This window comes from Cibotium barometz, chromosome 22, assembly GCF_041138505.1.
Source record: "Cibotium barometz isolate CiBa-2024 chromosome 22, ASM4113850v1, whole genome shotgun sequence".
NCBI classification, from domain to species: domain Eukaryota; kingdom Viridiplantae; phylum Streptophyta; class Polypodiopsida; order Cyatheales; family Cibotiaceae; genus Cibotium; species Cibotium barometz.
This window is the reverse complement of record NC_141067.1, coordinates 19,798,501-19,810,449: the sequence shown is the minus strand read 5'-3', so window position 1 is coordinate 19,810,449 and position 11,949 is coordinate 19,798,501. Positions and strand designations below refer to the sequence as shown.

Sequence of the window (11,949 nt, the reverse complement as noted above, 5' to 3'; positions counted from 1 at the left end):
ACAAACTTTTTGTGCTCATTGTAGTATCACAAATATGGGGCGTTTTGGTCACATGGACGTCATTTTCGAGTAGAACGAATAGACCAAAGAAGAGCAACCTTTGATTGTGGTGTCACAGCACAGTTTGTTCAAGAAAGTCGTGCAAGTGCAAGTGATGATAACACAATTACTGGAATGCTTGATTACTTTGGAACCATTCAAGATATATTGAAGGTTGGCTTCAGAAGTTTTGAGTTGTTTATCTTTGATGTGAAGTGGTTCAAGGTAATCATGAATGGGCCACATGCATCTGTACGTAGAGACAAGAGTGGCCTCATCCAAGTGGACTCCACAAAGGTATGGACCGATCAGCAAGATACTTTTGTGCGCCCAGAGCATTGTGAGCAGGTTGTCTTTAAAGCGGATCCAAAAGATCCACGCTGGCTGTTTGTGGTTCAAGTCGCCCCCCGCAGTAAGCAAATTTTTGAAGAATTTGAGCTACAACAAGGTGATGTGGATGCACAGGGTAATGGAGAGCAGCAAGAACAAGCCGATATCAACAATGAAGAGGAGCAAGCAAATGAAGAGAAGGAACTAGAGCAAGATCCAAATGAAGAGGTGCAAACGAAGGAAGCTGAAAATCAAGTTGAGGAAGAAGACATAGATGATGAAGACATCCTTCATCAAGGGACTTTTAATGATGAGGATGCTGAAATGTGCATAGACATAGATCTCTTTGGGGCTACTGATCTTAATGAGGATGATAGAATAGATAATGATTTATAAAATGATGTATCTTAATGATTATGCAAATAGTTATGACATATTTGTAATGGTTTTATGACATTGAAGGTCCATTCATTGTTTACCATTGTTAATGTTTACCATCATAATCACTACTGTAGGAGCAAGTTGATATAGTTTTACCAATGTTGTTTATCATTGTTAATGTTTATCTTATGGTTCTTTCATTCATTGTTTACCGTGTAATTTTCATTCTGTACAAGTTTGTCATATGGTTTTTTGTCCAACAGGCCATGGGTGACTCACCGCCCTACGACTACAGTCCAGATTTCTCATTTAATCCTACACCGCAGGGCATGAGTCCCCAGCAGTTATATGGTTTTCTTTCGTCCATGACTCCAGAGCAGAGAGCCATGGCTCAGAGTTATTGGGGTTCTGGAGCAGGGACATCTGCCTCACCATCTGGATTCCCGACGCCAGTTCCCACACCCGTGGGTACGACAGCAGCTCCCACACCTCGTACCACACAGCCTTCCACTCCTGTTACAGCTCGATCTACCACGTCTTCACATAGACGGCGCTCACGTAGTAGGTCTTCAGGTGGAGGTTGTTGTGGTGGTAGTGCCACAGATGCTGTGACACCACCACCACGTGAGCGTCGTCCTTCGCTCTCATCTGTTGATAGCACACCCATAGGGTCACCTTCCACTCCCTGGGGTGCACATGACCATGACAACAGCAAGATTTACACAATTAGGGATGGGGCACCAATAATGGATAGTGCAGGGAAGGCAATGAAGACACGCATTCGACAATTGTGCACTATACAGTTTCATGACTCTGTCATGACTAAATGGGATCAGCAAGACAAGGGAAAGAAAAATTATATAAACACAAAGATAAAGCAAGAGTTCCAGCCATCTGACCCTATGAATGTCGTCTCTAATGAGTGGATACAGTATACAGCTCGCATTTTGATGGGGCATCGTAGGTCAGAGGCGAGGGACGCATTCAGAGAGGGGAAGGAGAAACCTGTTTGGCTAGATGACAGGGAGTGGGCAGCCATTGCTCAGGAGCTCACCGAGACACCAGACAGGTTTCAACAACAAAGAGAGGCGGCAAGGGCAAGACTGCAAACAATAGGGGCTTCTCATCTCGGGAGTGGTGGTTACGAAACCATGCGCCATGAATTCGTAAGTGTTTGTAGCAATTTTATTTATTTAAATGTATGTATGTGGGCTAAATGTTGATTTTTTAAAAGTTATAATTGTTAATCGTGTGTGCAGGAGTTGGCCATGAATCGCCCACCAAGCAGGCGAGAGGAGAAGTACGCTCACAAACATGGCCTTGTGGCCTTGTTTGAGATGCTTGAAGAAGAAGGAGAGACCGTCAATTGGGAGGCATTACCATGATGTAAGATGACCTTCAAACTAATGAAATATGATCAAAACATTCTTGAGTATTAATGTTTAATTTAATTTCTTGTTTGTCGATATCAGGAAAATATGCAAACGAGCACGGTTGTTTTTGTGCTCTATTGTAGACAGAATGGTGCTGTCTGTTTGCTGTTGTTGATCCTGCTCATTGCAGGCAGCTAGGCAACAGCCAGGCAGCACTATTCTGCCCAAAAAAAAATTTCTGCTACAGCGTCGGTATTTGCCCTGGTATCAGCGTCGGTATATACATAGGTATAGGTGCCGGTTTACACTTCGGTATATGATACGGTATAGAGGCCGGTTTATCCATCGGTATACAAGTCGGTATAAAGGCCGGTTTAAGCGCCGGTATTACCCCCGGTTAGCGTCGGTATAGGCGCCGTTATCTGCGCCGGTATTACCCCCCGACAGGTATACCGACGCTGCGATACCGGCGCTTATACCGGCGCTTATACCGATGACGAGGCTTTTTTAGACCCCGTTAAATAGCGCCGGTACAAGCCCCGGTATTAGGCTAATATGTAGTAGTGAAGGCCCCTGTACACATCATTTTTTCACCCCTCTTGCCATAATGACTTTCCTACTCTTAACCCCATTTGAGCCACCCCAAGCCCTTTGCACGATGAGAGTTTATCCAAAATCGACATATCTTACTAGAAAAACCATTTGGGCCAAAAGGGTGTGAAAAATGCCATTGCATGCGGCTCGGAGGGCCTTTTGCACCCTTTTGGCCCTTTATTGAAACGTGATTGAAAGCACATACACGCTTAAATCAAATAGATAATAACAAGATAGAGTGCACATTGACAATTTCAAGACATACACATCGACAATTGCAAGATATATTACACATCGAAAATTTATTAATATCAAAAATTGAGATACATCATTAAACATTCCTCATTTTTTGAACCCCTTTTCTCCGTGAATACGGCGGGCCAATTGCATATCCTTTACCATTATTGTGACCCGCTTTGCATGATGGCACACAAGTTGGTGTCTTCAAATAGATTTACAAGATACGCTTTCAGCGACTTCCTGCAAGGCCTCAAGGCCAACCGACTACATCCAACATTCCATCTTATATTCCCATAAAATTTCTTTGCACGTTCATGAGAAAGGCGCCCTCTGGATGAGAAGCTCTATGGACTTCTTGTAGTGTGGTATCTCCTGGAAAGCCCTGTACCACGAGGAAGATGTTTGACAGGACGTGCTTATCACGAGAGCGAGGCCTGTAATAGGTCGACTTCCTTCTGTTTCTTTTGGGGGCCAGTGCTTCTTCCTCTTGCTCCCCTTTCTTCTCTTGTTATTGCAGTTTCTCTTGCTCCTGTTGTTGCTCATGTTGTTGCATGGTGATATTTGGCAAGGTCTTTGCTCCTATGGCTAGGCGGTTGGAAAACTCCATGTGCACCCATGTAGGCTCCCTGTAGTTGGTGTCGGTGTCGGTGTTTGTTACGTTGCTATATTCTGTGCCATAATCCTTCAACTTTACATGTTTGCTCTGCTGTAATGAGCTAGCTTACTCTTTAAATTTTTTCTTTAGATTGCAGTTGTAACACTCCAAAATCTTCTTCGCGTTGTCCTTCAATTGCGCATGTCATTCTTTGGTCATCTTCTTCACTGTTTGCTTTGTACACGCCATGGTGAGGAGAGCCGAGGGCAAGGATGGGAAGGCTCTAGTGTGTTTTTCTCGGTGGCAAAGAATAGGAAAAAGTAGAGGTTGACCTTTATTTATACAAGAAAATGCCATCATTGTAATAACCCTAAAAAAACCCTAGTTTTAAGAGGTTACTCGCGCGTGCGAACAAACTGTACACATGCTAAATGCATGTCAAGCTGCATGGAGCATCATTCAAATAAGCGTTCATTGGAGACAATATTGAAAAAATCGATGAAATTTTTTATTGGTCCAAAAGGGTGCGAAAATAGCCTTTCCAGCCACCTCGCACAGTGTATTTTTGCACCCTTTTGGACACTTATCACAAAGCATCAAAACACACGAACATGTGGAATACAAAGCATGTCATATTTCAAAAATCAACATCTTTCAACTTCTTCGAGTATTACAAAGCATCGTAAGTCTTTGGGATACAATTCAAGTCATTAAAAAAACTATATTTGAAGGTATTACAAATCTCCCTCACTACCAATAAAACCGAGCAAGGGAAGTATATCAATCTAACAATTTTTGGTAATGATACATGACTTCACGGTCCTCGAAACCAAGGGGGACTCCAAAAACCGCAACAAAATTTGCACCATAGATTGTCGATGCTCTGCAATGTCGCTAGCAAACTGCAAAGAGGGCATCCTCATCAGGTTGGATGGGGGCCTCGATAGAGAATAAGTATCGTGCGAGTTTGAAAGCAGTGAGTGTGCCTATGAGGAGTTGAGTGCTTGTGTGCTCTCAAAGTGCTTGTACAAAATGGACAAAAAGAGAGAGGGTGCTCATTTATAGTGACCAACCTAATCATTACACCAAACCCTAGCTTTTTAGAGAAATGTTATGCACCAGAAAAATGGGTTTTTAAACACGAAAGATAACATGGTTCCATATTTGGCAAAAAAGAACCATTTACATTCTCATTTATAACACCTGATTACATTCGATAGATAATATCCCTATACATTAGCCACACATCAACCCTAGGCTTCATTCAAGTCTATAGGGACCCATACTTTACCAACTCTCCTATGTGTAACCCTCCATGCCACATGACATGCAGGTCCTATCCCTGCCCTCCACCTTGCTGTTTTCTGACCCATACTTTTCATTTTGGTAATTCGGGCCAATTTGGACATTTGAGCCCTCTCCCTTGAAAGGTTTCTTCCAAAGGTATAAGAGAAGAACCAATCAAACATTTCTTGTGTTCTTGAAATAAACTCCCCTTGCACATAAATAACTTGTCTGCATTCCTTGGGTGCTCCACATGTCAAGCAAGCCATAGGCATTCATGAAATATGTACCATGAGGGTACAAGATGTGCTGCAAATACCAAACAAAACCACCATTTAGGAAAAGTGCATTAGAAGAAGAAATCTCTTTTGCAAAACCTTTAAAAGCATTATATTACCATGTAATGCACAATATTCAATTCACCCCATGTGCAGACCACGGCTTCAATGAAGCTTTGCAACTCTGCTTGAAATTATTTGCAGTTTTCCTCTGTTGTGCTACTTTGACTCATCAACCGCACTACCTTATTAAAATTTTCCCACACTTACTCTGCAAAACAACAATGTTTGCATCCACGCAGTTCGAAGTAGTACAAGCACAAAGGTCTTTCCACCGCAGCTCCCATCTCTTTGCAGGAACATTTTCACCTTCCTTGATATGTTGCATGTCTGCATTTCTCTGAACCTTGTCCCGTTTGTTGAAAGGCTTCTGGAGAAACCTTCTTGCCTTTCCTCCACTCATTGTTGAAACCTTTTGAGCAACCATATGTGAAACTCTAGAGGTGTTTTGGTTAACTCATATCTCCACGTTACCCCCATGCATTAGGAAACCTTTGGACATCTTTTGGGCCCTTTGCTAATGACCTTCATTAGCAATGGACCAATAGGAAGAGAGGAGTGTGCACATTTGGTCTCCTCCAAAAGTAGGGGGCAACTAGGCTTTGTCTCCCTCATTAATACATTTGTGGGGTTCAAAAAGTAGGCAGTGGCCTTCATAAATTAGGGAGGTGGAGTACAAAACATAGGAGGGTGCCTAAAAGCAAGAGGGTAGATTCTAAAAAGTAGAGGGCTCCACCAATTTCAGCCCCATCATTCTCGTGGGGGGTCAAAAAAACCTAAGAATTTGGATTTTTCAAAAAAAAATTCAAAAGTACATTTTTCCCTCTAAAAACCCAACCCAAACCAAAATTTTAGTTATAAAACTGATTAAGCTATGCAATTTTTCACCGATAAAAACCAGTTGAACTTCCTTTTTTTTCCACTAGCTTTGAAAAAAAGTTTATTAGTTATAAAATCAATTGAACTATGCAAATTTTCAATAAAAAACCAGTTGAACTTCTTTTTTTTTCAATAGTTAGAAAAAAAAAGTTTATTTCTAACACTGATGAGGCCCATCAAAAAGCAACCTTGGTTGGTCGGTCGGTCGATGCCGTCCAGAGCTCGCGTCGGAGGCGTAAAGTCAAAAGAGGCAACGCCGTGTAGTGGGAAGGGAGGACACGTGTGGGAACTTTTTAGTAGTCCATTTTGAACCGGTGAAAAAAGGGCTCCTCTGTAAGCTGATCAATGATAAGGAGGATACGTACGTACTCCTCCTCCTCCTATTGTCAGGCCACGCCAATTATAAGCTTTGCTGCGATGGTGACCCCATATGGTAGGCGCTGCGGTGCAGGCCAAGCGTGGACCAATGGTGGCTTGTAAGCTGTAGCCTGATGATAACAGCCATGAAGTCAAGGTCCAAGGGCCGTGAAGACATCACCATATTCAGCTACGTCCCTCCCTTGATCATCCAGCCTCTCTCTCTCTTGTCTATATAAAGCTCTCTTTTACTGCATTTTAGCCCATGCCCATCCTCTTAATCTTGCATCCTCATAGCATCAGCTACCCCTTGCTCAATCTTCCCTTCTTCTACTTAATCAAGCTTGACCTACGCTCGCATTAATATCATCATCGAATCTACTTTAGTTGACTACTTGATGTGCACATCTCAGTAATTCGCCTAATTGACCCATCCACTCATCATTAGCCGTAATCTTTGTCCTCACTCCTATACTACTATTAGCCCTTGTCATTCCCCACGCTCCTGTACTAGTATTAGCTCTAATCATTGCCCACACTCCTATACTATCATTAGCCCTTCTCATTGCTCTCAATAGGCCTCACTCCTGCAACTCTAATATATTTTATCATTAGCTTTAATCATTTCCTTAATCATCGTCCCGCCTCCCTCCATGGATTCTCACATGAACTCCTTACATTTACAGCTTATAATCTTTGTCGTTGTTGCGGCCCTCTGTATAATTGGCTGCAGCTTTACTGATGCAGTTGATCCTCTAATTACAAGCGTTATACCAGCTATTAAGGTGCTAATGGAGATTTTAGTTGGTGGGATACTTCTGCTAGCCTCGTTCTGTTTCAATACCCAAATCTGGCCTCTCATTAAAGCTCACTGGAACGTGCTAGTGCATGGGTTGCCATCGCTTCCGGCAGGAAGCATGGGCTTGCCTTACTGGGGGGAGACGCTACAGTACATGCGCTCATGGGCGCACTCCATCAACCCAGACCACTGGTATGATGAGAGGCATGCAAAATACGGCAACGTTTTCAAGACGTTCTTGCTGGGCTCCCCGACTGTGGTGATGCTGGGGCCTGATGCCAACAAGTTTGTGCTGTGCAATGAGAACAAACTCTTCGAGAGCAGCTGGCCGAGGTCTCTGAGAGAGCTGGAGGGGCAGCATGCTGTGAGCATGGTGCAAGGCGAAACGCACAAGAGGCTGCGCAGGGCGATCAACGTGTTCTTGAACGCCAATGCGCTCAAGACGTTTGGCGATAGAATCGAAAATGCGGTGGTGAAGCGCATCAAGGAGGATTGGCTCGACGCAGACGGTGTCGTTTTGGGCTACCCCGCTCTGCAGAAACTGGCGTTTCAGCTGAACGCGGAGCTGTTCATGGGGCTGAAGCCCGGGGCTGAGCTGGAGAGGCTGCGCGCCCACTACGAAAACTTTACGGCGGGTTTGGAGTCTCAGCCCTTGGACTTGCCGTGGACCGTCTTCGGCAAGGCCAAGGGGGCGAGGAGTGTGCTGCTCAACTACATGTTCACCAAGATCAACACGCGCCGGCGAGAACTTGCAGAGCTGGCCAACGCCGTCGATCAGAGCGTCGACGGCGCCAACGAGGCGAGAGACCTGCTGGAGCTGCTGCTCACGTCCAAGGACGAAGAGACCGGCAACCTGTACGCGGCTGAGGAGATCGGGGACAACATGCTCCTGTTGGTCCACGCAGGCCAAGACACCACCGCATCCGCACTCGCAGTCACCCTGAAGCACCTCGCACAATCGCCCGACATACTCTCTAAGCTCAAATCAGGTAGCCAATCACGTAATCGTATCTCCTCTTAATTACTACCCGTCATCTTTTTGCACCCGATTCCGCTAATCACCTGATAATTGTACCTGTATATCGTGCAGAGTGCAGAGCTTTAGCTGCGTCACTACGTGAGAGCGGGCAGCAGCACGCGAGCAGAGAGAAGCTCAAAAGCATCGACCTCCTGAGGTGTGTGATAAGCGAGGGGTTACGCATGTGCCCACCAGTATCCGGTTTCTTCAAAAGGGCAAAGTGCGACGTGGTCCATCAAGGGTATACGATCCCGAAGGGCTGGACGGTAAGGGTTATCACTTTTAATATACGTAAAGAAGTCTTTTATGTCCTAGATACACACACAAGACATGATACACATGGATGTAAACCTCTCTTCACACTATAACAACCTTCAACATTCACATAATAACTCATGCAAATTCGAAATTCGTTGAGAAAAACGTTTTTCAACTGATGCAAACCCACTCAACTTTTTGCCTAAAAGCATCGTACATGAGTTGTTGATGTACTATCTTGATATGATGACAGGTGCACCTCGCTACACGCCACACACATCTCAAGGGAGAGTTCTTTTTGGATCCTCATCAGTTTGATCCTTCACGTTTTGAGAGTAGGTGTGGTAGCTTTGCCTATATTCCCTTTGGGCAAGGGGCCCGAATTTGCCCAGGCATGGAGTTTGCAAAGATCACCATGGAGCTCTTCCTCTTTCATCTCCTCTCCTCCTTTGATGAGATACAACTCATGGAGCCCAATGAGAAGACAATCATTCGCACCTTCTCACCCTACCCAGAGCAAGGCTTGCCCATCAAGCTCACACCTAGGATCCAGTGAGCCTTGCAATGAAATATTACATTGAAGAAGTTTGTAAACTTTATTTTACTAATATCTCACATACATTAGAAAAAGTGAGACTATTATAGCATCCTTGTTCTTTAGAAAGGGAATTTAAATTACATAGCTTAAATATAATTGGAAAACTATCTCATGCATTTAATGCATCATGTATCATGACAAACAACATAACATGAGATGAAGGCTATAGCAATACTATTTATAATGATGTAAAGACACATGAAATGAATACCTAAGGACCACTTTGCAATAAAACGTTTTAAATTAAGTGACATTTGTGTGTCTAGTCACTTTTAGTGATACTGGTAATTATAGTGTCTCTAGACCTTTTTTCTTGGCCTAAAAATACTAAGAAAATTTGCACTTTTGTTCGAGGTCCTTTTGAAAATGCGCTTATATATTTGAATTTTGCATTGGCCTTTAAACTTAAGGCTCTCTTGGATTGGATAAAGCTTGTTTATTTTTGTTTTTATTTTTGGCCTAAAAATACTATGAAAATTTACACTTTTGTTTGAGGTCCTTTTTGAAAATGCACTCATATATTTTGATTTTGCATTGGTCTTTAAACTTAAGGCTCTCTTGGATAAAGCTTGTTTATTTTTATTTTTATTTTTTTATTTTTATCTTGTTTATATCCTAACCAATATATATGTTTTTTTCACTTTTGGTATATAAAAATACTTGTAAAAGTAAGTGAAACCAATAAATACATTACCATCAAATCATAGCATGTATGGATATGTGTGTGTGTGTGTGTGTGTACATATATATATACATACATACATATACACATATATGTTTGTACATATATATATATACATACATACATATACACATATATGTACATATATATGTGTATATGTATGTACATATACACATATATGTACATATAGCATGTATGGATGTGTGTGTGTGTGTGTGTGTGTGTACATATATATATACATACATATACACATATATGTACATACATATATATCTCTGTGTGCATGTGTGTACATATATACATATATATATGTGTGTACATATATACATTTATATATGTATGTATATATATATATATATATATATGTATATATATGTATATGTATATGTATATGAATATATATATATATGTATATATGTATATGTATATGTATATGTATATGTATATATATATATATATATATATATATGTATATATATGTATATGTATATGTACATATATATGTGTGTGTGTGTGTGTGTGTGTGTGTGTACTACTACAACAAATGAAGAGCATAGCCGTGTCAACAGCCGCATAAATTTAAAAGAATCTATATATGGAAGAAAACGGTCACACTGCTACAGTGTGGCTACGAACACAACTACGAGCACACGGCTACAGTCACGTGTGTATAGCTGCGGCTATAGCCATGCGTGGCTATAGCCGCAGATTGTCTGCAAGAAAAAGAATGAGGACAAAATGGGTGAGATTTGTGGGGATATGTGTCCCCACATCTCTCCCCCATTCTGTCTCCGTTTTTTTTTAATCGCATTATTTAAACACTAGTTAATGACATTTTTTTAAAAGACTTAAACACTTAAAACACAAAAAAATAATTACAATTTGCCAAAAATATCATGGATGATATTGCAAATTACAAATTACATAGTTCATTACACCTAAATCCTAAACTGCATTTTGTTGAGCTCGTTGCACTAAATCGATAAGCTCAGCACCACAGGAGCAGTTGTTTCTTGCGTGTGGAAGAGATAAGATAATTCTCCATCCACTCCGTGATTGCTTCGAAAAGATTTTCTTGGGCTTTGTTGATGTCATCTTGAGTGCACCCACCACACTCTTATGCCACGAACAAAATCTGTGACATAGTACTTTCTACGAAGAGCAATGTTGTATGCATCTTCATCGTTGTGGTACACGTGAGCAACAATAACCTATTTTGGATTATCTTCATTAATGTTTCAGTGTAGCCATTGAAAATAAACCTATACTAATGCATTACGTTGGTTAAGAATTGATGGATTAAGCATTAATGTATGCGTAGGCTTAAAATCATTACTACATATGCTTAATGTCTTATTGCATATTCTTAATACATAAGTCTTCTGCATTAAGCATATGCATTAAGTTAAGCTTTTTGAAATGCATATGCATAAGTGGCATAGACTAGTGATTTCTTGCATATACTCATAAACATTATCTCTACATGATGTACAAGCATTCGGTTCTCATCATCACTAAATGTTTCCACTTCATTCTCCCTGTCTTTATCATCCTTTTGTTGGTGATGAGATTCCAAACGCTTGTAACATCATGTAGAAGAATTAATGCATTGATTCATATGCAAAAGCCTTGTGCTTATGACTTATGGATTGTGCATTAAGCTTTATGCATAAGCTTAATACATAAGGGATATGCATTAAGCTTTAATCATAGGGCTTATGCTTAAAGCTATAATCATAGGGCTTATGCTTAAAGCTTTATGCATAAGCTTAATACATAAGGGATATGCATTAAGCTTTAATCATAGGGCTTATGCTTAAATCTTTAAGCATAAGCCATATGCTTAATGCATTAAGCTTTAAGCATAAATCTTATGCATAAGATTAATACATAAGCCATATGCATTAAGCTTTAAGCATAAGCCTTATGCATTAAGCTTCATGAAAAAACCTTATGCATAAATCCTTATGCTTAAGCCTCTATGCATAAGGCTTCATGCATAAGGCATCATGCAATAAGACCTTATGCATAAATCCTTCATGCATGAAGCCATAATGCTTGTTAAATAAGGCCCTTATGCTTAAGCCTTATGCATAGAGTCTTAATACTTAAGCCCCAAAGCTTTATGCATACAGACTTCATGAGATTTATGCATAAGCTTTAAAAACTTATTGCATGCATAGT

General features: G+C 41.2%; 1 protein-coding gene across 1 annotated transcript; it reads left to right on the top strand.

Moving 5' to 3' along the window:
- The first annotated feature begins 6,694 nt into the window (after positions 1–6,694).
- On the top strand, positions 6,695–9,179 carry LOC147626358 (taxane 13-alpha-hydroxylase-like). The gene is made up of 3 exons (XM_086816920.1): positions 6,695–8,198; positions 8,300–8,493; positions 8,739–9,179. Exons 1-3 carry the CDS (start codon positions 7,064–7,066, stop codon positions 9,039–9,041), a joined length of 1,632 nt encoding a protein of 543 aa, XP_086673046.1. The 5' UTR covers positions 6,695–7,063; the 3' UTR covers positions 9,042–9,179.
- The last annotated feature ends 2,770 nt before the right edge of the window (positions 9,180–11,949 follow it).